A 24,697-nucleotide genomic window follows, 5' to 3' on the forward strand; every position below is an offset into this window, starting at 1 on the left:
GTGGGCTTTCCGTCCCTCCGGCCCCGCCCCGCCCCCGCACTGCCGAGCGCAAAGCCCGGCTGCGGACGGTGCCCCCCGCAGGCCAGGGTGTTGTGGCCGCGGAGCCTCGCGGGCGGGGCTCGCCAGCCTCGACACGGCCCTCCCCGCCAGCCCCGCCAGAGCGCGGCGCAGCCAATGGGGGCCAAGGCGCTGCGCCGGGATTGGGGCGGGTACGGGGCGGCGGCAGGGGCCGGGGTGCGGGGAGGGCGAGGCGAGTGCTGTCAGCGCGATTATAAGGGAGTGAAAAGTTGCCGGCAGACAGCCCGGCGCACGCTCGTACGGCGGCCGCAGCGGCAGGGCGGTGCCGCGGAGCAGCGGGTGGCGGCGGAGGAGGTCTCTGAACGCGGCCTCGCTCCTCAAGAGGTCTCGTTCGGCGAGGTCCCGGCTTCGCGAGGACTTTTGCACGCAGCCATGGGCGGCGTCGGGGAGCCCGGAGGGGGACCTGCGCAGCTGGGGGCGACGCTGCCCACCTTCCGCTGGGAGCAGATCCGCCCGCACAACCTGCCAGGCGACAAGTGGCTGGTCATCGAGCGTCGCGTCTACGACATCAGCCGCTGGGCACAGCGGCACCCGGGGGGCAGCCGCCTCATCGGCCACCACGGCGCCGAGGACGCCACGGTAAGGCCGCCCACCGCTGGCGGGGTAGAGCCCAGCGCTCGCTGGGGCCTGCTCGTGGGCACCGTGCCCTGCTCCACCGGCGGGGCCTTAGCATCCTTCTTACTCTCGCTGACCTTTGACCTCCCGGCCGGGGACCCAGAGTTGGGATCTACTAGCCGGGGCCTGATGTGGAGTAGGGAGACCACATCAGCATGGAGGACCCATACCCCCGGCAGTGGACCAGGGCTGGTCTGGAGCAGAGCTGTGCGGGGAGGAAGGGGCTCTCAGAGGTGGGTGTGTCATGGCAGAAAGCACTGGCCCTTGGTGAGGGGGCTCCCTGATGCTCTGAGGTTCCTCCTCTCAGTGCTGGCTCTCCCAGACCAGGCTCTTCATGCCGAGCGCTTGCTGGATGCCAGAGGTAGGGCGGGTTCCCCAGGGGCTGGCAAGGATGTGCCTGCCATCAGAGGCTGGAGGCTGGGCAGCAAAGCTTGAGTGAGGCCTAGAGGTCTGTGGCTCCCAAGAGCTGCTGTAAATGGCTCTGAGGAGCTGTGACTCACCTCTCCTGGGCTAACAGCTGCATGGGGGAGAATTTCGCTTGTCAGGCTGGGTGGGCCTCTTTGGGAAGCACGTTCACCCCAGGAACAGGCTGGCCCCTGTGGACCCCAGCTTCCCCTTTCCAGCCACGTTCAGACATGTTCTGGTCAAGGAGGAATGTGGCCTGTCCAGTGGGACCATCTGGCAGAGCAGCATCAGAATGAGACTCCTCACCAGCTCCTTTTCCCACAGTCCCCCATCTGGACAATAGGACCTGGGGCCGTGACACTCTGTCCTTGACCATCCAGAATTCTAGGCTGGTCACACTGGGTACCAGGAAGGTCTTCAAGATTCCAGGGGATGAATCCCTAACTGGCGGAACTTCAGATAACAAAAGCGATTGTGTCCCGTCGCAGGAGGGTCAGTGCCCCTGTTGCCAGAAACATCTGCTCTCTGCCCACTGCCTTCTCCCGTGGCTTGCGCAACCTTCCTGGGACTCTTTTAGGGGGGAAAGTGTCTCTTCCTCACTTCCCCAGGAAGCTGAGAGGTTAGGGTCAGAAACCTCCTGAAACTCTAGAAGCTGACCGGGAAAGCCTTGTGGGTAGTGCCGGGCGGCCCGGCGGTGGCCACGGCGTTGGAGCTGACTGTGGGCCAGGGAGTGCGTGACCGTGTTAGGCCTGTACATGTGCGAACGAGGCATGTGTTTGTGCGCGTGGTTATACATGTGTGTGTTGCTGCCAGGGCGCGGGGGGCGTGAGGTGCCACAGCCCCTCCCCCCTCAGCCTGGCTGAGCCCTGGCCACCCCTCCGGGATGCTGGGGGCAGCTACTCTGGCCTTTTTTCAACCTCTGACCTGTCGGACAGGATGGAGGCTGGCAAGAGGAAGACGATGGAGAATATTTACGAATCGTTTTTTCCCGCTTGGTGCCCAGGTCTGTGCTGGGGGCCCTCCCGTGTGGGAACCCCATTTAGCTCTAGACCCTGAGACCCCCCCCCCCCCCCCCGTGACAGGTTTCTCACTGATTCATCACCAGTAAGGTCTGTTTTCCCATTTCCATTAAAACACTCTGTCCGTTCCCTGGGGCCAGGTCCCGGCTCTGCTGTTGGAGGCTCTGAGGGACCTGGAGCCAAGGCATATCACTCCTCTGAACCTCAGTTTCCTCATCTGTAAAGTGGGGACAGCTGGGCCAGACAGTGAGCCGGCGGAGGGCAGGACTGTGCCTTCTCAGCTCCGTGGCCCCGGAGCTGCTATATAGTTGTTCCTGGTCAGTTTGCGTTGCCGGCTGAGAAGTGGGAGTGTGCCCTGCAGACTGTAGAGTGCAGTGGACAGCCATGGCATAGCCACGTCTTTGCTGGGTGACCTTGTCTGGTTCGTTCATGGCTGTAACAGGACATGATGTTAGGCCATCTCTTAGCTTCCCCGAGGCCCCAAACCCTGGGCTGGAGTTGCCAGAAATACCTGGTCTGTTCAGGCCAAAGGGGTTGTAAGGAGGCTGGGGTTGGGGGACCCCAGTCTTTGTCTGTGGTGGGCCCACAGGGCAGAGCAGGGATCAGATCACCCCAGTGCCCTGTGTGGTCCAGCCCAGACCCCAGGCACGCCATCCCCGGCCCTGGAACACAGGTGGGGGTGGGGCAGCCATCTTGCCGGGCTCTGTTCCCGCAGCCACCTTTTAGCAGCCCCTGCTGCCCATCAGCTGTTCTCCTGTTCACGCCACAAAAGCCTTCCTGCCAGGAAATGCCCAGAGTTCCTGCGCCGTGAAGTCAGTCTGTGGCCATCCTGGGATACAAAGCCGGGTACCCTGGGGAGAGTGCTCTGGGCCTTGGGCCAGGTTTGTCTAAGAGTCACAGGCGGCCTGAGACTAGTGGAGCCAGCCATGGAGGGGTGAGGCCCAGCCGCTGCTGATCGTGAGTTTACCAGGCCTGGGTGCCGAGCACCTACTGTGTGCCGGGCTCTGAATTCAGTGCTTGATTTATAGATACTCCCTCTCTGAATCCTCATGATACCTCTATGGGACAGGTACTGTTACTGCTATTTCCATTTTAAAGATGAGAAAACAGACTCAGAGAGACAAAGTGACTTGAAATTAAATGATGGGTCTGGGATTTGAATCCACAGCCCATGCTCTTAACCACCCGCTTCACTGCCACTTAGCTGTTTATTTCATTCATTCATTCATTCTTCAATTATCAAATCATTAAATCCAACAGCAGATATGCAACGAGCATATCTTACGTGCCAAACCCTGTTCTAACCTCTGAAGATACAGCTGTGAACAAAAAAATGCGCTAGGAGGGACTTCCCTGGGAGTCCAGTGGTTAGGACTCCGCTTTTCCGCTGCAGGGGGCACGGGTTTGATCCCTGGTCGGGGAACTAAGAACCCACGTGCTGCGGGACAAAAAAAAAAAAAAAAAAATCTGCTAGGAGGATGTTCCTTGGCAGAGGGACCAGCTAGGGCAAAGGCTCGGAGGTGGGACTCCGTGCATTTAAGGAACAGCAAGGCTATCAGCTATCAGCATGGCTGGAGCACAGCAGTGAGGAGAAGGGCAGGCAGTGTGGTCCAGAGGTAGCAGGGGAAGCAGGACTTTTGTTTTATTCTAAGGGGAGCTTGAAGGGCAGAGCCGGGAAGCCAGGGGAATCTGATATACATTTAAACAGATCCCTAATGAGGAGGGGGAAGGCAGAGCCTCCTAGGAGAAGGGGGAGGCATTAAGAGAAGAGATGGTGGGGACCTGCCCTCCCCAGGGGAGGCCGCTTGGAAGAGGTGGCCATTCACCTGGGCCGTGGCGTGCAGGTACGTCCAGGGCAGGGGGCAGGTGATGCTGTGGGCTCACGCACACCAACAGGAACCATTAGGATTTAGCTCAGTGTGGTCTCGAGAAAACAAGCTTCAGAGGTAGTCCTAGCGTTAGCCCACTTTGCAGATGAGGAGACTGAGGTTGAATACGGGTGATTTGAAGGGACCTTCTTGGAACCCTCAAAGGGCAGGGCCTTTGTCCTTGGGCTTGGAGGGTGGGGTTTGTATCTGGGAGATCTGGGCAGATCTGAGGCTGTGGAGCGAGGGTGGGGCCGGAGACAGGGGCTGGCCAGGAGCTCAGACAACCTGGCTCCAGAGCTGAGGAAGCCGTACTCTGCTTCCGCTTACCACGCCAGCTGCCTCGAGAGCTGCCTAAGCGCCACTCCCCGTGGAGTGTGACCTCTCTGGGCTCTGTGGGTGTTTTCTGCAATGTCCCCACCCACCCAGGCCCCTGGTGGGGCAAGAGGGGGATGGCAGTGCCCTGGGGGAGGCGTCGGATCATATGGTGCTGGGCAGGAACTTGGGGAGCAGGGGTGGGGATGCTAGTATCCTAAGCACGCCGGCAGTCCCTCTGCATTTCCTCCCAAGGATGCCCAAGTGGCAGCCATGGGTTTCTCAGGAAACAGCAGCGGGAAAGAGCCAGAGCTCAGTGGTGGAGAGAGGACCCAGGGCCAGAGGGCCTGGCCACTTCAGGCCACCGCGGGGTCAGTGACACCTGTGAGGCCAAGGGTGCTGGATGGAGGAACCCCACCACCACCACCACACCTGTCACCAGGGACCAGGGGTGCTGGGGGGACAGGGGCAACTTCCTGAGGACATTCGTCCTTGAGCTGGGCTCTGCTGCTCCAGCGGGAGTTGATGCTCATGTTCAGGGCTGTGTGCCCTTTGGCCTCAGTTTCCTCATCTATAAAATGGGGATACTGATAGTGCCTCCCCATTGGCCTCCTGTGAGGAGACCCAGGGAGAGGATGGGAAGGAGCATCTGACCTGGGCGTGAGATCCTGCTTTATCTTCCCACCCAGGAGAGGGAGGGAGGAAGAAATTCCTGGGTGTGTCCACTCTCCCATCCTCACAACCCCCTGCTGCCTCCTGAGCTGAGGTTAAGAGGAGCAGACCCAGACCACCTGAGCCCCCAGCAGCCCTGCTTCCTTCCCTGCTCTACCCCCTTCCTGATCTGGAACATTCCAGATTCTTTGGAGAAGTCACCAGAAATGCTCCCCGCCCCTACCTTATCTCTGGGGTGGAAGGAGGCTGCCAGCCCCTCCTGTTTCCTAGCCTCAGGCTGGCCAGGACAGTGACCAGCAGGGCGCACCTCCACCCTCCTGCCTCAGGCCTGCGGGCCTGAATCTCACGGGACACCAGGCCCATTCTAAGTGCTCTGCCTGCACTGACTCAGTCCTCCCAGCAGCTCCACGAGATGGGTATTTGTGGTTCCCGATTTACTGAAAAAATATAGGATGGAGAGGGGGTGCGACCTTGTCTGTGGCTCCAGGGCTCAGCTCCTAAGTGGCGGCTCAGATTCCATCCCCTGCAGGCTGGCTCCTGAGTCTCCCCACTCCCACCCTTAACCAGCTGCTACCTGGAGTTCAAGGCGGGGCTGGGGGCAGGGCAGGAGCCACTCTGAGGCTTCCAGGGACTGAAGCAAGGCTGGGTGGGAGCTCTGTCCTGGGAGAGCAGGGACGTCACAGAAGATAGACCTGGATTCGAATCCCAGCTCTGCCACTACAAACTCTGACCTGGGCAGGCCAGAGCCTCTGTTCCCTCACGGGCAGAATGGTTCAGACGCCTGGCTTGTGAGCTCCTTGCCCACTTACGCACACCTGCCATCCTGCCCCAGCTCCGTGCAGGGCTCTGAGGCCACCCCTGTGAACAAGGGCCTGTCCCTGTCAACCGCAGCTTATGTTTAGAGACATCGTTTGAATTCTACAAGTTTCACCCAACTCTGTTCCAAGAACCCGTGAGAGGCCTCAGTTGCCATCCCTGTGGGGGAGGGTCACAAAGTTTGCACCTATGCCCCTAGGAGGACGTTTCCAGGCGCATCAGGGGTGGGGCCTCCTGCAGTACACTGAAACTTGGTCAGTGCAGCCCCAGAAGCACCAGGACCACCGTCCCGACCCCCACAGCCCGGTCTCCGAGCAGCCAGATCCTTGGCTCCTCGGGATGGTGACCAGCCTCGTGACGAGGGCCCCTTCCCTCCACCTAGGAGACCCACTGCCTCCCCTCTGACCAGGAGTGGCCACCCTGGGGCTACTGCCGAGTGGCCACAAGCACAGTTTTACGGTCAGACCAAGTTCTGGTCCAACCTCCATCAAATGGAGCTGTGTGACCTTGGGTAAGTGGCTCAACCTCTCTGAGTCTTCTGCCCAGCTCCTGAATCCTTAAACAGAGGCCAAAGAGGACCGAGTCACATGGCCCCAGCCAATGTTCCAGGAAAAGCTGTTTGCTGAGGTTTTGGTCTGCGGCCAGGGACCCACCTTGTTGGTACTCAGACTGCAAGAAGCGTAGGCTCAGCAGTGCCCACCCAGCCCCAGGAGCCCGAGCTGCTATCTGAGGACCTGGCACAGCCCCGCGCTTTCCCACCCACCAGCAGAAGGCTTGTCCACCAGCTCTGGGATGTCCCTGCCCGGACCTGAGGGGGCGCACAACTTCCGTCCTCAGTGCAAAGGACATGCCTGGCTGGGGGTCCCTCGGGCAAGCCTGGCTCTGTCCTCCTTCAGGGCATTTCCAGGCCTGGCTTGGGTGAACCAGGACCAAGGGAAAGGAGTTGGGGAGGGAGAGCTGCTCCCGCAGCTCCTCAGCATGGCCCTGGAGCATCTGAGGTCTGCCGGGCGCTGGGGCGGCCCCAGAACAGACACAGAGGTCGTGAGAGCGCGGGGCTGGGAGAGAGGGAAGCCTGGGGCCGGAGCCACCGCACACACATCTGCTCTGTGAGTCTGTGTGTGTGCCAGGCCGTGTCTGTCTGGGTGTTCTTGTGGCCTTGCCTGTGCGCGTATTCCCAAGCGTGTCTGGGAGCCTTAGTGGGTCGGTGGTGGTGTCTGCACGCGTGGAGGCGCACCCTTAAGGCACTGCACTTCCGTGACACGTGTGCACCTCTGGTGTCACGCTCTTTGTAGCATGCCGTGTGCCTCTGTGTGCCACCAGGGCGGTTTCAAAGAAAACGAGAGGTAATCAGAGTCAGCGCTCGCTCAGCCTTAAAAAGGAAGGAAATTCTGACATGCCACTCATGGATGAACCTTGAAGACATGATGCTAAGTGACAGGTTCGTCACAAAAGGACAAATACTGTATGATTCCTCTTCTACGAGTCAATTGTTCTTTTTTCGGCCGCACCTCGAAGCAGGTGGGATCTTAGTTCCCTGAGCAGGGGTGGAACCCGTGCCCGCTGCAGTGGAAGCGCGGAGTCTTAACCACTGGACCGCCAGGGAAGTTTCTGTGAGTCAATTCGTAGAGACAGAAAGCAGCACGGTGGTTTCCAGAGGCCGGGGGGAGGTGGAAATGGTGAGCTAGGGTCTCATGGGGACAGAGTTTCAACTGGGGAAGATGAAAAAGGTTTGGAGATGCATGGCGGTGATGGTTGCCCAACAGTGTGAGTACACTTAATGCCACTGAACTGTACACTTCAAAATGGTGACGATGGTCAATTTTATGTGTGTTTGACTATAAAGAAAAAGAAAAAAACCTTAGTGCTCTATAGTCCAGAGCCCGAAAGGCCCTGGGGGTGCGCCCCTTTGATGTTCCCCCTGGATTTGCCTAGTTCCAGGCAGGAGAACAGACTCGCTCAAGGTCACAGTAAGCGGGGTCAACCAACCACAAGAGCAATCTTCCTCTTAGCTCCCCAGCCAGTGCCGCTCCTGCGGCTCCCCAGTAGGCCAGCGCCCGGGCAGCTTCCTGTGGGGCCAGCTTCCCCTCCCCCCCCTCCCAGGGGCGCTGCCCCATCAAGGCTCTTCCGTTGTAAGGGTGAGGTCTGTACCTATACAACCCCTTCCCCTATTATGAGCTCCGCGGAGGGGCCCCAAGTCAGCCTTCCCAAGGGCCTAGGTTATCCCAGAAGCTACATCCTCTGAGCCCCCAGGTCCTCAGACTGCCCTGCGCCAGTAAGAGAGCAGGCAGCAAGAAAGGGGACCCCTCGGGTGAATCCTGCAGGGGTGGCCTTCAGGTGGGAGCTGGAGGGGCCTGAGGTGCTTCTGTCCCCGGGGATGGGACGGTGTGGGATGTCCTGAAGTGAGTACAGGGGCCCTGCTGTTTTAACACCCACCAGGCACTGCTAGGCTCACTAGCAGCCAGCAGTCACCTTCCCCGGCCCAAGGGGACCCGCCACTACTCCAGGTGCTGCTTCCACAGTTCAGGCTGCTGGCCGGCTGGGGGTTGGCTCTCTCAGAGAGAGTCTCCGAAAGTGCAAAGATAAAAATGGGTTGAAGAGCTGTGAACAGCAATGAGCCAGTGACACCAGGGCTAGATCAGGAAGACTGAGTGAGTCCCAAGCGTGAAGTTCAAGTTTACTCACACTTCAGAACTGCCCGGTGCTAGAGGTCGGGGTCACTTCCTGACCGGTCCCTTTCCACAGCCCTTTATCTTTCCTGGGGTCGCTCTCTTCCTCCAACCCCTTCTCCTGCTCTGCACCCTGCCCCCATGACAGAGAATCACAGGAATGTTAGATTGTTTATTTAACTTACTGTTTAAAAAACTTATATTTTCCACTCCTGCTTTTAAAATCAAGCGAGTTTAACTGTTTGAGCATCTTCGGGCTGTGTGGTCCTCGACTGATTGTTTTTTCTCCCGGTGGCCCATTGTTCGTCAATTGCAAGTTCCCTCACCCACGTTTTACCCACTGCTTGTGTTTGTGAAAGGTGATTAATCTGATGTTTGTGACCCAGTAGAAAAGCATATGATTTCAAGAAAGCTTTCCAGTGATCTTTTTGGAAAAGTCAAACCCTTTCAGGAAAGGAATCAGAGTCTTCCAGGGAGAACTTTCTGTAAATCCTGATTTATTTTTTTAAATTAATTAATTAATTTATTTATTTTTGGCTGCATTGGGTCTTCATTGCTGCGCCCGGGCTTTCTCTAGTCGCGGCGAGCGGGGGCTACTCTTCGTTGCGGTGCGCGGGCTTCTCATCGCCGTGGCTCCTCTTGTGGCGGAGCACAGGCTCTAGGCATGCGGGCTTCAGTAGTTGTGGCGCACGGGCTTAGTTGCTCCGTGGCACGTGGGGTCTTCCCGGACAAGGGCTCGAACCTGTGTCCCCTGCATTGGCAGGCGGATTCTTAACCACTGCGCCACCAGGGAAGTCCCAATCCAGACTTTTAAAAAATACATTTATTTATTTATTTATTATTGTGGCCGCGCCGGGTCTTAGTTGCAGCACGCGGGCTCTTAGTTGCGCCATGCGTGTGGGATATAGTTCCTCCAACCAGGGATCGATCCCGGGCCCCCTGCATTGGGAGCACAGAGTCTTACCCACTGGACCACCAGGGAAGTCCCCTGTTAGTCCAGATTTTAAAATACCCGACCAAATTTGGGGAAGGGCCCCATGGTGGCGTGAAACAGCTGGATCCTGGCAGGCGAGGGGTGTCTGTTGGGGCACCCAAGGTCTGGGGAGGACCAGGGAGGGCTCACAGGCAAGGCTGACCCGTGTGGTCCTATTTCTGTGACGGCTGAAACACCAGGGGACTGCCTGCCTGCCTGCCTGTCCGTCTGTCTGCTCTGCCCTTGCATCAACAGCCCTTCCACTTTGTCTCTGCCTGCTGCCTCTGGGTGCTACTCCAGCCGTCTGTCTGTCCACCTGACTGTCTGCTCTCCTTCAGGATGCCTTCCACGCCTTCCACCAGGACCTCAATTTTGTGCGCAAGTTCCTGCAGCCCCTGCTGATTGGAGAGCTGGCCCCGGAGGAGCCCAGCCAGGATGGACCCCAGAATGTGAGAAGGGCCCTGGTGGAGGCTAAGCCCCCAGTGGGGGGGGCTGGAGGGGATGGAAGGCGTTGCCAGTGGCAGCTTCATTGGAATTATCCCAAGGGGCCCTGGGGCCAAGGCTGGCTCTGCCATCCCTTCCTGGGCAGACAGTTGCAGGCAGAGCTGTAGGGACACCCGCACCAGCGTTTGCCGGGCGACCCCAGGCAAGCCCCTTCCCTGCTCTGGGCTCTGCAGCCCCATCTATGATGAGGATTTTGATGAGCTGCACTCTCGGGGTTCTCCCTGCTTCTCAGGTACCCCACACCTTTTGTGGGTGGCGGAGGAGCCTTTGCCGCCAGCCAGCAACCCAGCTCACACCCCAGGCTGGGCACTCTGGTCCCTCCGTCCCCTTCGGCCACAGACCCACGGGTCCTGACACTGGGAGGAGTGGCTGTTGGGGGGGTTCCGGGGACGCCTGGGGCCTCCCTCGCTTCCTCGGCTGACCGGCCGTGCCGCCGTGGCAGGCCCAGCTGATCGAGGATTTCCGAGCCCTGCGCCAGGCGGTCGAGGACATGAAGCTGTTTGAGGCCAAGCCCACGTTCTTTGCTTTCCTGCTGGGCCACATCCTGGCCATGGAGATGCTCGCCTGGCTCGTCATCTACCTCCTCGGCCCCGGCTGGGTGCCCAGCACCCTGGCCGCCCTCATCCTGGCCGTCTCCCAGGTGACCCCAGCACTGTCTTGCAGACACCTAAACTGACCAACAGACACAGGGCCTGGCACACACGGACACTCGGGACATACTTGCTGAATGAATGAATGAATGAATGCCCAGTCCCATAAGTGTGTATCTGTGGGTCAAGCTACAGTTTCAATATGTGAAGGAAGCTCTTTACTTAATAAGCCCAGAGGGAGCACACGGCTGGGAGCTGGACGGCTGCCGCCCACAGCTCCATGACAGACCCGCAGCCCCTGGACCTCCCGAGGAAACTGGCCTACTAGGCTCTAGAGTGGAGTGCCAGCTTTGGGGGTGCCCTGCGAGCTGGGAGGGCTGGCCGGGGCCCAGGCGGCTCCCTGCCTCGGCTCCTGACCCTGCGTCTCCCCAGGCCCAGAGCTGGTGTCTGCAGCACGATCTGGGCCACACCTCCATCTTCAGGAAGTCCCGGTGGAACCACGTGGCCCAGCAGTTTGTGATGGGGCAGCTGAAGGTGAGGCTGGGGGCAGGTGGTGGGCAGCCAGGGGCTTAGTGGGGGGGCCACACTGGGTCTGCGCAAGTGTGTGGTTGCCATGGAGAGGGGGGCGCGGCCTGGCCCCACTCCTGAGAGCCCCCTCCCCTGCAGGGCTTCTCTGCCCACTGGTGGAACTTCCGCCACTTCCAGCACCACGCCAAGCCCAACATCTTCCACAAGGACCCGGATGTGACCGTGGCGCCCGTCTTCCTTCTGGGGGAGTCGTCTGTCGAGGTGCATGGGGGACACGCTCGGGCTGGGCCTGCAGCAGAGGGGAACTGGTAGTCCCTGAACCCCCTGCTGTGGCCCAGCCCCTGACCCAGCCCCCGACTGTAGCTCCAGGCTGAGCCCCTGCTCTGGTGGTACCCCTTCCCCCTTTCCCAGTTGGCTAGAATCCAAAGTTGCCTTGGCCCCTGGGCCCCAGCCGGCCCCCTGACCCTGCCTGGGACAAGGAGGGCCTGGAGAGCCACCCTCCCCAACGGCTGCCTGTCCCCACAGTACGGCAAGAAGAAGCGCAGATACTTACCCTACAACCACCAGCACCTGTACTTCTTCCTGAGTGAGTGTCCGCTTGTCCCCCTGGGGGTGGGAGCCATGCCGGGGCCTGCACGGTCCACCTGACGCTTCCAGCCCCCTCAGCACGGCACCTCCAGGTCTCTCCCGGCCTCTCTCTGGTCGCCCTAGCCTGCAGCCCATGCCGACTTCCATCGCCAGGCCTTTGCCCCAGCCCTTCCCTCTGCCCGGGGTACCTTCCGGCAGAAGGGAGCAACCACAGTCTTGCCTGGAGCTTTCAGAGTTCTTTCCTACCCTCACCGCAGGGCGAGCCAGAGCTCTAGGGCAATCGTTGGGGCAACAAGGTGAGGATTAAAGGGCGCGGATGTATAAGGCTGGGGCCGACCTGCTGAAGAGGCACAGGAGGTGGCGGGGCGAGGACCAGCCTGGAGAGGCTCAGACACGGAGGGAATGAGTGAGGACCGGGCCTTGTGGGTGACGCGGGCTCATCCCAGCAGGATGGGACCAGCGCCAAGTGCCGCTGGCCTTCCTGGGGGAGCAGAGCCCCGCCCCCAGCCCTGTGCCCCGCCCCACCCCTGAGCCCTCTCACGCCCCTCCTTGCAGTCGGCCCGCCGCTGCTTACCCTGGTGAACTTCGAGGTGGAAAACCTGGCGTACATGCTGGTGTGCATGCAGTGGATGGTGAGTGGGGGCCCCGCTCGGGTCCCCTGGGCGTACAGCTGTGGTGGCAGGAGGTGGGGCGTCAGGGGGCAGCCCCTCTCAACCAGCGCAAACAGGTGTGCCTGTGATGGTGCGGTAGGCGTGTGCACCCGCGCAGGGGGCGTGAGTGTGTGCCTGTGTGTGGTTGCAGGGGGAGAGCGGGTGTATGCACAGGGCGTGCTGTGGGTCTCTCACGGTGGGGTGTCCTCCCTGGGGCTAGGGATCCACTGGGCCCCTTCTGCCAGGCATTTGTCTTCCCGGGCAAGGCTTCCCTCAGCCCGCGCCCCTGCACAGCACCTTCACCTCCGTGGTCAGCCCCCTGAGGCTGGCAGGGCAGGGATCCTATCCACTTACTGGGCTGAGACACCCAGGCCCAGAGAGGGGCGGTGACGTGCCGTCCAGGGTGACCCAGCTCCCCTTCCCGGCTGCCTCGAGGCCTCTGCCCTCCTCCTCCCTCCTCTACAGGACTTGCTCTGGGCCGCCAGCTTCTACGCCCGCTTCCTCTTTTCCTACATTCCCTTCTACGGTGTTCCTGGGGCGCTGTTCCTCTTTGTGGCTGTCAGGTATGGCCAGGTTTGGCATGGCGGGGTGTGGGGAGCTCACACACGGGCGGCAGGGGCCCCTGACCTCAGCTCTCCATGTCCCCATCTGCAGAATGGGGACAGTACTGTCTCCCTGGGCTGTCGAGTGGCAAGATCCTGGGGCTGGCAGGCCTCAGGGAAGCGGCCCCGGGGGTGTCCCCCGTCTTGAGTAGGGCAACTCTGGCAGCCTGGCAATGGCCCCTGCACCACTCAGCTGCTTTAAACACTAGCGGGGAGGGCTTGCCGCAATCCCGCAGTACAGATGGGGAAGCCGAGGCCCAGGTCTGCGTGGTCAGCTGGACGCGGGGTAGCGCCTGGGCCTCCCCTCACAGGGTCCTGGAGAGCCACTGGTTCGTGTGGATCACGCAGATGAACCATATCCCCAAGGAGATCGGCCACGAGAAGCACCGGGACTGGGCCAGCTCTCAGGTGGGCAGCAGAGGCGGGTCCCAGCGGAGAGGCAGGGGGGCGCTGACGGGGCTGCCACGGGGTCGGGCTCCGTGCCAGCCCCCTCACGTGTGCCCCGCCCGCTCCTGGCAGCTGGCGGCCACCTGCAACGTGGAGCCCTCTGTCTTCCTTGACTGGTTCAGCGGACACCTCAACTTCCAGATTGAGCACCAGTGAGCGTGGGCCCTGGGGGCCCACGGGGGTGGGAGTGAGGCCTGAGCCTCTCTGTCCAGTCTTCCCCCAGGGAGGCCGAGACGTGAGCCCTGGATTTCCTGGAGGGCCCGGGAGAGGTGGTGAGCGGGGCCCGGGGGGCGATGGGTGGGTGGGGGTGCCAGCACACGCTCTCCCCGCCCCCAGCCTCTTCCCCACGATGCCGAGGCACAACTACCGCAGGGTGGCCCCGCTGGTCAAGGCCCTGTGCGCCAAGCACGGCCTCAGCTACGAGGTGAAGCCCTTCCTCACCGCCCTGGTGGACATCATCGGGTAAGGGTTCTTTGCTCACGGTGGCTCCCTGGGGGCCCCTGCCCACCCTCGGCCTGGTCAGCCCCGTCCTGAGCACCCACCTGGCTCTCTGAGCTCACATGGGCTCCTCTGTAGAAGCTGGCATCCAAGGCCTTTCCGATCAGCCTTTCTGCCCTCAGCCCGTGACCTCCCTTCCCAGTGTCCGCCCACGTAGCCAGGGTTTAGGGAGCACCTACCATAGGCCCAGGTCCTGTCCTTGGTGCTACAGATATATCAGTGAGCAAAACAGGCTGACATCCCTGCCTTCCTGGAGCTGACATCTGAGCGGGGGAAACAGAAAAAAGGCAGTTAAAATAAGTAAATTACAGAAAATGTGAGAAGGGGAGAAGTGCTTCGGCAAAAAACAAAACAAAACCACAAAACCTGAGGGTGGGGGCAGGAGAGGGACTGGGTGGTGCAGGCAGGGTTGCAATTTTTAGTGGGGTGGCACGGTGGGTGGTATTAAGAAGGCAATGTGTGAGCAAGACGGGGAGGAGGGGAGAGGGCTGGCCATGGAGAAATCTAGGGGAAGCAGATTTGGGGCAAAGGAATAGCCGTGCAAAGGCCCTGAGGCAGGAGTGTGCTAGGTGAGTGGGAGAGTTGCTGAGTAGAGGAGGGGGACGATTTTGGAAAGATGCTCTGGCTGTGGGAATGTACTGATGGGGCAGAAAGAACAGAGTGGGGGTTCCTGCAGCTGTCCAGGGATGACATGGCTTGGCCCTGATGGTAGCCTTGGCCGTGGGGAACAGAGGCCGGATTCTCAGCCAGAGCTCTTCCACCTCTGTGCCTTAGCACATGCTGTTCCCTTTACTTGGATGCCCTTCCTTCTATACTGGTGTTGGAACACCTACTTCTCCTTTTTTTCTTTTTTTTTAATTAACTAATTAATTTTTGGCTGTGTTGGGTCTTTGTTGCTGCGTGTGGGCGTCCTGTAGTTGCGGTGAGCGGGGGCTACTCTTCGTTGCAGTGCGCGGGCTTCTCACTGTGGTGGCTTCTATTGTTGCGATCACGGGCTCTAGGTGCGCGGTCTTTAGTAGTCATGGCTTGCGGGCTCTAGAGTGCTGGCTCAGTAGTTATGGCGCGCTGGCTTAGTTGCTCGCGGCACGTGGGATCTTCATGGACCAGGGCTCAAACGCGTGTCCCCTGCACTGGCAGGCGGATTCTTAACCACTGCGCCACCAGTCCCGCCTACTTCTTCATGGCCCTTCCCAGCCCAATGCTTGGGGCCACTGCCACTTGGCATGGCCCCTTTAGGACACCTGGCATAGGGTTTCCTAGCAAGTTCTTGATGTTTCTGGTTCCTCTGCCTGATGTCAGGCTACTGGTGGGCAGATCCCAAGCCTTAGCGGGGCTCAGCAGGAGGAAGCAACAGAGAGAGCTGGGTGAAGGAGAGACAGGCCCACCCTGGTTCCTGCCTGGACTTGGCCTTGGCTGTCCCCCTCCCGACTCAAGGTCTAGGTCCCGCTCCAGTTAATGAACGTGTAGCCTCCTCTCCCAATCCTCCCTTCCAGCCCCACCCAGCTGCCTGCCCCAGGGGACAGGGACTCACCGGGAACGGGGACATCTCTACTCACACTCCTCATCGTGGGGGGAAGGGGTTAATATTTGCACTTGAGTCCCTTACCTCTTCCTGCCCCCCGCCTCCCAGGTCCCTGAAGAAGTCTGGCAACATGTGGCTGGAAGCCTACCTCCACCAGTGAAGGCAGCGGCACCCAGGGCCCCAGCGCCACCCAGCCACCCAGCCGGGCTCCCCCACCTGCCCCCACCTTGCCCTGCCTCAGCCTGAGGACCCTGCCCGCCGTCCTGGGCCCCCTCCCCGCCTGCTCCACGCCCCTGAGGCCATGGCTCTAGACCCCACGGGACCAGGGCTGGGGGCACGGTGTATAAAACCACACGGTGAGCATGGCATGTTTTCCTAGCGCAAAAATTTAGGGGAAAAGGTTATTTTTATATAAAAACAAACCCAGATGTATTGTGGAGTAGAGTATTGAGTTCGCATGAATTTTGGAGCTGGAGTGCAGATCCTTGGGCCGTCAGGGTCTTGGTGGGGCGAGGGGGTAGTGGTGGATGGTGGCTTTCCGAGTTGCGCTCCGCTCTGGGTCAGGGAGCTGGCATCTGCCTTGGGCTCAGGTCACCTGAGGGCCTGGTTCCTTCCTGTTCTTCACCCACTCACCAGCAACCTTGGCCGATCACGCTGGGCTCCCCTCACTTTACTCCTTTGCACAGTGGGACAGGGGCTGGCAGCAGATGGGGCCTCAGGGCTGAGCGCCATGTCTGCAGGCGCCCCCGGGGGGCACAAGAGGCACCCCTGTCCTGGATCTGCACTGGTTTCTTGCAGCCTCAGCCTCAGCGCTGAGGGGCCTCAGAGGACCACGGGCAGTGGGTCCCCCGCTGATCTCCAACCCACACTTGGCATCACACCTGTGGAGGTGCAGCTGACCATGCTCAGTGACCTCAGGAGGTGATCCCGGATCCCCCCAGTGCCTGCCCAGGGCCAGGTGCTTGCCTGCAGTGAACCATTCAGGCGGGACCCCTGGGAAGGGGCTGTTTCCGTCCCTAGAGTCTGAGAGCACAGCGCTGTCCTTCACTAATAAGCCTTGGGCTCCTCATCTGGAAGATGGGTGTGCTTGGCCTGGGCCTGTGGTGTTTGGACACTTCTGGGGAGGGATTTGAGTTGCCTCTTGGGGCTTCCTGAAGGTGGGAAGAAGGGCTTCCTCCGCTCCCAGTACACACACACTTCGGCAGCTCCAAGCTGAGCAGAAGGTTTCATTTGAAGAAATGCCAGCAGCTTAAAAAAAAAAAATTGAAATGCTGAGCTAGAATTTCTCTGAGGGACTTTCTGGAGTGGGAGCCGGCATCTCCCCACCAGCTGCAGGATTGCTCCCCACTCTGTCTGGGCTCCCATGGCCCCAGACTGGGTTCCCTACAGGAGGTGGAAGAGGTGCAGGTACCGCAATTCTTGTCCAGTCTTTCCAGGGACCACCCAGCCCCACCCTGACCCCCTCCACGCAGCTTCCACCCCCTCTTCTCTGGAATCAGGCAGCCAAGGGAAAGACCTGCCTCTGCCTGGACTCTGGGCTGTGACCTTGGGGAAGTTATGCAATCTCTTTGAGCAATAGTATGACCTCCTGGGGTGATGGAAGATCAAAGGGATGCTTTGGAAAAAAAAAAAAGGGATGCTATGTAGGGCTCTTTGCTTAGGGGCTCCAGCAATAGGGCTTAGACATTTATTTTTAAAATGTTCTGCACAGAGTCCATGGCCCTGGGGCCGTCACCTGCTCTCACCTGAGAAAAGCACTTGGCTGCCTCCAAGCCTGTTCTGACCTTGAAAGGTACTTCCTGCCCTGAGAGCAGATCCTTGTGTCTAGGGCAAGTCCCACTTCCAGGGCCCCCGCACAGGCTGTTCTCTTTGTGGGAGTCCCTCTTCCTGTGGTCACCTGCTGACTCCTGGTGCCTTGTGGGCCCTGGGATGGCAATCCCCCTGGGCAGATGGTCAGTGCCTTTCCTGCAGTGACTCTGATGCCCTTATCAGGGAAATGCTAACACACTAGACTCAGGGACAGCGGGTGCCCACCCAGCGGGAACGCTGAGCCTGCAACGCCCCCCAGAGGTACCTGGAGTATCTGCACCAATGTGGGGCAGGCCGAGCTCCGTGCTGCCCCTGGTGGTGGCTGAGGGCAGTGGGCCCTCACAACTGCAAATGGGTAGTTGCCTAGTAACTTGCTGAAAAGACCATTGGGAAGGCCCCCTGGCCTCAGTTAGCCACCCCACTCCCTATTGCCTGAAATTCTTCACTGGGGGGTCATCTTTGCTCTTGTCCCTCTCTGTCCCCCATGCTGGAACCCCTGAGGACAAGTCAACCACCCCTCTGCCTAGTTGAGTTCCCCCTTCTATGCCTATAGGTTTCTTATGCAGTCTCGGGGCCTGGGCTGGGTCTGTACAAGGAGGGAGGGGGCCTTGGCGGAAACTCTAAGAAAGGCCGTGGCCCTGCTTTACAGTCTGCAGTCTTGGGCCCAGAGGAGAAGCAAAACTCCTTAGGGAAGCCATGCCTTTTGCCCCCTTCAATCAACCAGCATTTAATCAGAGTCTTCTGTGAGTTGGCCTGGGCAGATGGGGGAAAAGGAGATTCACAAGACCAGCCCCTGCCTGTAACGTTGGGAGCAGCTGGTAGGTTATGTGACTGGACAGGTGGTGGGTCTTTCCCGCCCCACCCCTCCCCCACACACGTCCTGGAGCGCCTGGCTGCCTCCATCTCCTTGGCCCTTTCCAAGCCCCTGGTACGTGTCACTAGTCCTCCTGGATACTTGCTCTTAAACCAGATAATTTGGAAGAAAGACCCAAATGCCTTCAAAACTCAAAGAAATGTATTTATAATAGCAGAGGACAGTAGAGACATGATCTTTAAGTCCTAGCCTGCTAGGTGTTCTCTTGTTCTGTTTATGCACGGGCTAGTAGTTCCAGACCTGTCTGGGCCCTGCCTTCCCCCTCCAGGCCTCGGTTTCTTCATAGATGGTGTAGGTACCCTACTGGATCCACAGCTAATCATTTCCATCTCACACTCAGACCAGGGGTGAGAAGCTGCGTTCTGTCCAGAGGGGCACACCTCTCCAGGGACGGCGTGGCTGCGACAGCTGAGGAGTCCCCGAGGCACTGTGTCACACAAGCAGTAGCCTGTCACTCCTGAGGGCCGTCTGTGCCCAGTCTAGGTGGCTGCCACCTCCGCCCTGCCCCTCCCACCAAAGGCCTCCTCTCTCCTCCCAGTGGGCCAAGAGGGTCTGAGTGTCCCACTGGACGCCTGAGGAACTTGTCAAGCCAGTGACCACCTCTGGGGCTCCAGGTCCACAGGCTGCTCTGCCAGCCCCTCCTCTGGGCCCGGTGCCCAGCACATGTCCACGCCACCCACAAAGCTGATAGCCTTATCAGGGTAGCCACCTGCCATGGGTGAGCTCTTATCCCCTCCACAGGGACTAACTCCCTGCGTGTCTCCACCCCGTCCACCCAGCCGCTGGGCCTCTCAGGAGCAGTCTGACGTTTGGCCTGATGGGATGGGAAGAGCCGATGGTCTGGGAAATGGCCCTTCCCTGGCGGCGGTGAAGGACACACCAGGCGGAGTGCAGGGTGAAGAGCCGGGCTTCAGCTGCTGCGCCGAGTGCCCTCAAGCCAGTCCTTTCCCTCTGGCCTCAGCCTCACCTGTGAATGGAGGTTTGGTCCTGTGACCACTCAGGGCCTTGCACGTTAGGGTGTCATGACTTTGGCAAGGGGTGGGGATCACAAACCCACGATTCTGGGCTGGGCAAGAGCCTCAGCAGGGTCTGGGGACAGGAGGGGCGCTTGGACAGAGAGCACGTATGGGTGTCCCCAGTTTCTTACCCCAAAGGTAATACATCAGGGCAAGGTGGGAAGTTGGAGGGGGGGAGAAGTCACAGAAGATCCAGGTGCCCATCAACCTGGGCCAAGTGCCCATCGACCTGGTGCCCTCAGAGCCACCACTCTCCTCCCCCTCCTGGGATCCTGGTTGTCACTGGTGAGGGATGCTGGACTTACAGCTGGCAGGGGTACAGAGGTGTGTGTGTACTCTACCATCCTGCGAGCCAGGGTGCGAGGCCCAGCCCAGGTAGGAGGCAGAACACAGGCACAGGTAAGAAGGATGAAAGGTCTGTTCCCCAGTGTCTCCCAGATTTGAAGGCTTCTAGTGGGTGTCCAGGCAGGGCGAGGCCAAGGGCTCAGTGTTGGGAGATGACAGCATCCTTGGAGCTCTGTAGCCCACTGCCTTCTCTGTACAAATGGGGAGACTTCAGCCTTGAAGGCTGGGGCGGGCAAAGGACTCACCCAAGGCCACTCAGTGAGCCAGGGCTGGGTCTTTGCCTCTTGGCTCGAGGCTTCTGGAATCCTAGGTCCTACTCCACAGTCTGTGCCCACTGGGGAATCACACACACCCGCTACCTGGATCAGCTGGCTGTCCCTGCCGGGGACATACTGAGGTCATAGGCGAAGCGAGAGGGAGGGCAAGTGTCTGCTGTGGAGCCTCCCCAGCCCTGCTGGGAGGGCGCAAGGCCAGGTGGGGCGCCCCCGGGACCCCCGTGAACCTCTTGGTTCTTCCTGGCACAGCCAGCTTGGCCTGCCAGCTGAGCCAGCCCAGAGCAGGGCCATCAGAGAGCAGTGTGGGAGCCACTGGGAGGTAAAAGCTGTACGAGTGCCCCTGGCGCGTTCCTGTGGACTCTCCAGCCTTGGGGACTGAATGAGCCACTGCACGGGCGCAGCGGCCACAAGACATCTGGTCCCCAGGGCTTTCCCCAGCCCCTTGAGACTCTGCCCCCAGCGCTCGGTACAGTGACCAGAAACGGGTAGAGGGGAATCCAGCAGAAGCCAGCTGATGTGGGCCTGTGGGCAGACAACTGGTCCCTAAAGGAGGAGGGGGATGGGAATGAGGATGTCAGGAGGTGGCCTGTGCCAGCCCCCTGCTGCCCCCCGGAGACCTTCCGGAAAGCCTCACTCCGGTGGTGGTGGTTTTGTGGGAGATGCGGAGAGTCCCCAGCCCCCAGGAAGAGGAAGGAGGGCTCATTTATTTGGGCCATTTGTCCAAAATTCCTGGCCTGGAGTGCACTGCGGGGCAGGGGAGAGGAAGTCCTCTCCCGAGAAAAGGCGTGGCGGCGGGAGGGGGCTGGGGAGGGGTGGACAGAGGGAAAGGGCTCCCAGTGCAACATGGGCCCCCTCCTCCACCCTCCACCGACATCCCGCCCGGCATCAGCATGCAGGACGCGGCCAGCGCTGATCACGGAAGTGAGAATAAAATCACTTCATTTATTTCCAAAAATGTAGGGGTGGGGAAGCAACATGATAAAAATTAAGATCAGTTCCCTATGGATCCATTCTGCCCCAGGGGAGGGACAGCGGCTCTTCTGGCCAGTGTGTTCTCAGTGGGAGGGCCTCAGGCGGACCCTCGTTGCCATGGCAACCTGAAGGTCCATCACCAGCCAGGGCGGGTCCCTCTTGGCTGGCCAGCGGCTGGTTCCTGTCCCGCCCTCCCCTGGAGCTACATAATGGTTAGTGGGTTAATTTCCAAATGCAGCAGCTCTGGATCCTCCCAGGGGCACCAAGCTCCCCACCCTCCCCTCTCACTTTCCTGTCCCCTCAGCTGTCTGGCCTCCAGCCCCAACCCCTCCTTGTCCCACTAGGTCCCCCCCAAACCCCCGGCTCCTCAGGGTCACCTCCTCCGGGACTCCTTCCTTCTCTGCCTCCCGACACTCAGGGCCACCGTGGCCTCAGTGAGTGAGCCCAGCTCAACCCACTGTGGGGCCTGGGGAGGCTGCGAGGGGCGGCTGGTAACAGGCAGATTGTCACATGGCCCAGTCCCGTTGCCGCCCCCGTCAGAATGCCTCCTGTAGCAAAAGGTTAAAAAGCCAGGAAAAGACACGACAGCATAGAAGATGGTGAAAGAGCGTGTCCACGCGGGCAGCCCCAACCTGGGGAGGGACTGGGATGAGCCCCCGGGCTCCAGTGCCCGCTTGCAGCCTGTGGGACCCAAGTCTGCACGGGCCAAGCAGCCAGGGACTGGCTGGCACTGCCCGGTAGGTAACGGAGCACTCTGGGGAAGGGTCTGATTGCTCCGGAATTTTAGGCCTCTCAACCAGGACAAACATCTGAACAGGGATGGGGGGACAGGGCTGAGCCTACAGGCTGGCTGACCCCTGACCTGGCCATTGCTTCTGCTAAGCCCATCTGTGGCACTGCCCCCTTGGACCCAAAGTCCCAGGCTCTGGAGCTGGGAGGCAGCAGGGTGGAACTGCTTGAGCCCTGGGTCAGAGGGCTCCAGTGGGGCCAGGAGGACATTTCCCTGGGCCCCGAGGCCTGAGCTGGCTGCGCTACAGGCACCGGGAGCCTGGCGTCAGGGCCCAGGGGCTGAAGACATCTGAAGAGAAAGTGGGGCCTGCAGGGATGCCCCAAATACCGATCCTGGCGGTGGGAAGGAGACCCAGGCACAAAGCACGCCACCCCACATAGGGGCAGACGGTGGGCGGCCATCAGAGAGGGTGGAGCCAGGCTTGCAGGCTCAGGGAGCCGTCCTGCTGGCTAGGACCCAGCCCTGCAGACCTCAAGAGCATCGGAGGGAGAACAGAAGGCGGTGTGAGGCCTGGAGGCCAGGTGCAAGGGGGTGGGGGCCACAGGCTGCACCTGTGCACCTCTGGTCTGCAGATGCTTAGGGGCAGAGGGTAGTGGCCAGGCTGCAGCCACCTGGCTCTGCTCCTAGGTGGGGAGAGCCGGGCTGACCGGGCAGGCCCCAGGAGGGAGGGTGCTGGGGGGAGGCGCAAAGGCAGCGAAACCAGAGAGCAGAACAGGAAAGACCGAACCCAGAGTCTGTGAGCCAGCAGGTACCACAGCCTCATGACACCCCCCTGAACCAAGTCCCACCCTTCCCTTTGGCCACCATCCCCACCTGGTCCCCCTTCCCCATGGGCACCCGGAGGGCTGCAGCTTCATTTGTGGAGGTAGGCGTCCAGCCACAGCTGCCCAGACTGCCTCAGGGACCTGGGAAGAGAGAGGGATAGGGACAGTCAGGGACCAGGGAGCCTCAGGAAGCGGGGGGCTGGGAGCATGGGTGCCTCCTCTCAGCTCTCAGCCAGGGGCCTGCGGGCCTGCTAGCTCAGGGCTCCCCGGGAGACCCCGTGAAAGGACCAAGGGAAGGTCCTCATCCAACCCACACAGAGGCCAGGCAATTCCTGGCGACAGAGGGGCCGGCTGGGGGCACCAGTGCCAGCAGGGCCTCGGCTCCTCTCGTCACCCGTCTTCACCATGGGTGGTCCCAGCTACATGCCTCTCAGTCTCCCCCCTGTGCCCCACGGACCTCCAGGGGCGCCAGCACCCGTGCCCGCCAGCCCTTACCTGATGATGTCCTGCAGGGCCTGCAGCAGCGGCTTCTGCTGGTACTCAATGCCATGCTTGGCGCACAGGGACCTCACCAGCGGGGCGACCTTGTGCAGGTTGTGCCGGGGCATGGTGGGGAAGAGGCTGGGGAGAGTGCGGGGGGCCGGGCGTGAGGAAGCACCCACCTCCTCTCACAGCCCACTTGGAGGCTGGCCGGGCCCAGGGGACCCCGTCCATCTCTCCCTATGTGCCCACAGGGGCGGCTGGCATGTGGAGGGGGAGGGCTGGGCCTCGGGTTCCCTGGCAATAAAGGGACCAATCACCTGCCCTGCTAGGCTCACGGGACCAAGGAAGATGCCAAGCCACACGTGCAGGGGTGGGCGCCACTATACCATGTGGCCCAGGGCAGGAGAACCCCTCTCCAGGCTTCGGGGGGCGCTGGGGTGGAGATACGCTCTAGGGTCGGTGGGGGGACCTCACTGGGGAAGAGAGAGGTAGTCCCCAACTGCTGCCCTCTGCCGGGGAGGCTGGTGGCTACTTCCCTCCACTGTACGGCCTCCACCCTCCACCCACCCCCACCTCCCCGCCCGCGCCTGCGCTCACTGGTGCTCGATCTGGAAGTTGAGGTGGCCGCTGAACCAGTCATTGAAGAAGGACTGCTCCACGTTGCAGGTGGCTACCAGCTATCAGGGAGAAGGGGGATGAGTGGCCAAGAGCCAAAGCACAGAGGGCCCCGTCTCCTTCCCACGAGGCCCAGCCTTACCCAGGGGTCTCACCACCCTGCCCAGATTCCCCACTGGTCCCTCCAAAAGCTCCCCGCCACTCTCTCTTGCCCAGCCCTGTTCCTCCCAGCGGAAGGACACAGGCAGCCCCAGAGAATCGCAGGACGGCGCCGGGCCCACTGGGCAGCCACGTTCCCGGGAACCAAGGACATGGACCTCGGGTCCAGGCTCCGCAGGGCCCCGGTGGCCCAGCTCTGGCCACCCTCACCTGGCTGCTGAACCAGTCACGGTAGGGCTCCTGGTCAATCTCCATGACGATGTGGTTCATCTGCGTGACCCACACAAACCAGTGGCTCTCCAGGAACCTGGAAGCGAGCTCGGCTCAGCACTGGAGCCCGGCGTGCTCGGTCTCCACGGGGCCCGGGGAATCGGTGGGAACAGAGCCTCCCTCCCGACCCCGCACAGCCCAGGGCGGGTGGGGGGTGAAGCGAGTGCAGCCCCTGATGAGGGGCCGGGGCAGGAAGTGGGGACCTCTGAGCCTTTCCTCTTGGGGGCCTCGCATCAAAGCCCCCATCAGTGCCAGTGCTCGAGGGGCCCAGGGATTATTAACCAGCAAAGCACAGGCACCTGATGAAGTTGAGGAAAATGATGGCCCCCAGGACACCATAAAAAGGGATGTAGGTGATGAAGAAACGGGCATAGTAGCTGATGGCCCAGGCCAGGTCCTGCGGAGAGAAACAGGTAGATGTGGGAGTGTCCCGCCCGCCCCCCGGCACGGCTTCCCGACCACAGGTGTGTGTACACAGCACCTCCCTCTCACTGCTGGGCCAAGGAAGCTCAACAGGCCTCCGTGAAACTGGGCACCAGGCCCACTGAGGACGCGACGCCTGCCAGTGCAGGGTGTGCACGACTGTCTTTATATGTCTAGGGAAATGCTGAGTGTTTCAGCAACAGGAAGGGAGCTGCAAGCTCTGCATTTAGGGAAGTAAACAGGGATGGGGACCAGCAGATGCCAGCCATGGGGAGGGGCCGGGGGTCAGCAGCTCTTTCATGGTCCCGAGGATTCTGAAGGTGCATTACCATCTGCACGCACCCCTGACACCTGCAGGTTCACAAACTGCTCATCAGCACCTGGGTCTCCTTCCCGGACATTCACTCCAGCACAACAAAGGCCAGAGACACCATCCATCGCCCGCCTCTGGGCCCTCCCAGCAACCTCTGACACTGCTGGCCCTCTTCCCACACCTGATTCTCCTCCTGGCCCCTCTTCCTCTCGGCTCTCCTCCCTTCCTGGGCAAGC

At 60.7% G+C, this 24,697-nt stretch overlaps 2 protein-coding genes across 6 annotated transcripts in view; one reads left to right on the forward strand and one right to left on the reverse strand.

The window, feature by feature from the left end:
- Window positions 1–218: 218 nt before the first annotated feature.
- Window positions 219–15,787, forward strand: FADS3 (fatty acid desaturase 3). 2 transcript variants are annotated; one of them, XM_004264201.3, is made up of 12 exons: window positions 222–657; window positions 9,763–9,873; window positions 10,371–10,568; window positions 10,951–11,052; window positions 11,185–11,307; window positions 11,572–11,632; window positions 12,190–12,266; window positions 12,750–12,847; window positions 13,198–13,294; window positions 13,406–13,485; window positions 13,670–13,795; window positions 15,462–15,787. In XM_004264201.3, the coding sequence occupies exons 1-12, from the start codon at window positions 451–453 to the stop codon at window positions 15,511–15,513; spliced, it is 1,332 nt and encodes a 443-aa protein (XP_004264249.1). In that variant the 5' UTR covers window positions 222–450; the 3' UTR covers window positions 15,514–15,787. The 2 variants fall into 2 exon arrangements, with proteins under 2 accessions (XP_049569073.1, XP_004264249.1); XM_049713116.1 differs by lacking the exons at window positions 13,670–13,795; window positions 15,462–15,787 and adding an exon at window positions 13,546–13,624 and having other exon boundaries at window positions 219–657.
- Window positions 15,788–20,594: 4,807 nt separating this feature from the next.
- Window positions 20,595–24,697, reverse strand: part of FADS2 (fatty acid desaturase 2) — a 65,206-nt gene continuing 61,103 nt past the window's right edge. For all 4 annotated transcript variants that reach the window (XM_033414206.2, XM_004264197.4, XM_049713117.1 and 1 more), the window contains 5 exons: window positions 24,025–24,122; window positions 23,666–23,762; window positions 23,279–23,358; window positions 22,694–22,819; window positions 20,595–22,339 (listed from right to left, as the gene is read on the reverse strand). In XM_033414206.2, the coding sequence (XP_033270097.1) occupies window positions 22,288–22,339; window positions 22,694–22,819; window positions 23,279–23,358; window positions 23,666–23,762; window positions 24,025–24,122 (453 nt within the window). In that variant the 3' untranslated portion in view covers window positions 20,595–22,287. The remainder of the gene's footprint in view (window positions 22,340–22,693; window positions 22,820–23,278; window positions 23,359–23,665; window positions 23,763–24,024; window positions 24,123–24,697) is intronic.

This window comes from Orcinus orca, chromosome 8 (genome assembly GCF_937001465.1).
Source record: "Orcinus orca chromosome 8, mOrcOrc1.1, whole genome shotgun sequence".
NCBI classification, from domain to species: domain Eukaryota; kingdom Metazoa; phylum Chordata; class Mammalia; order Artiodactyla; family Delphinidae; genus Orcinus; species Orcinus orca.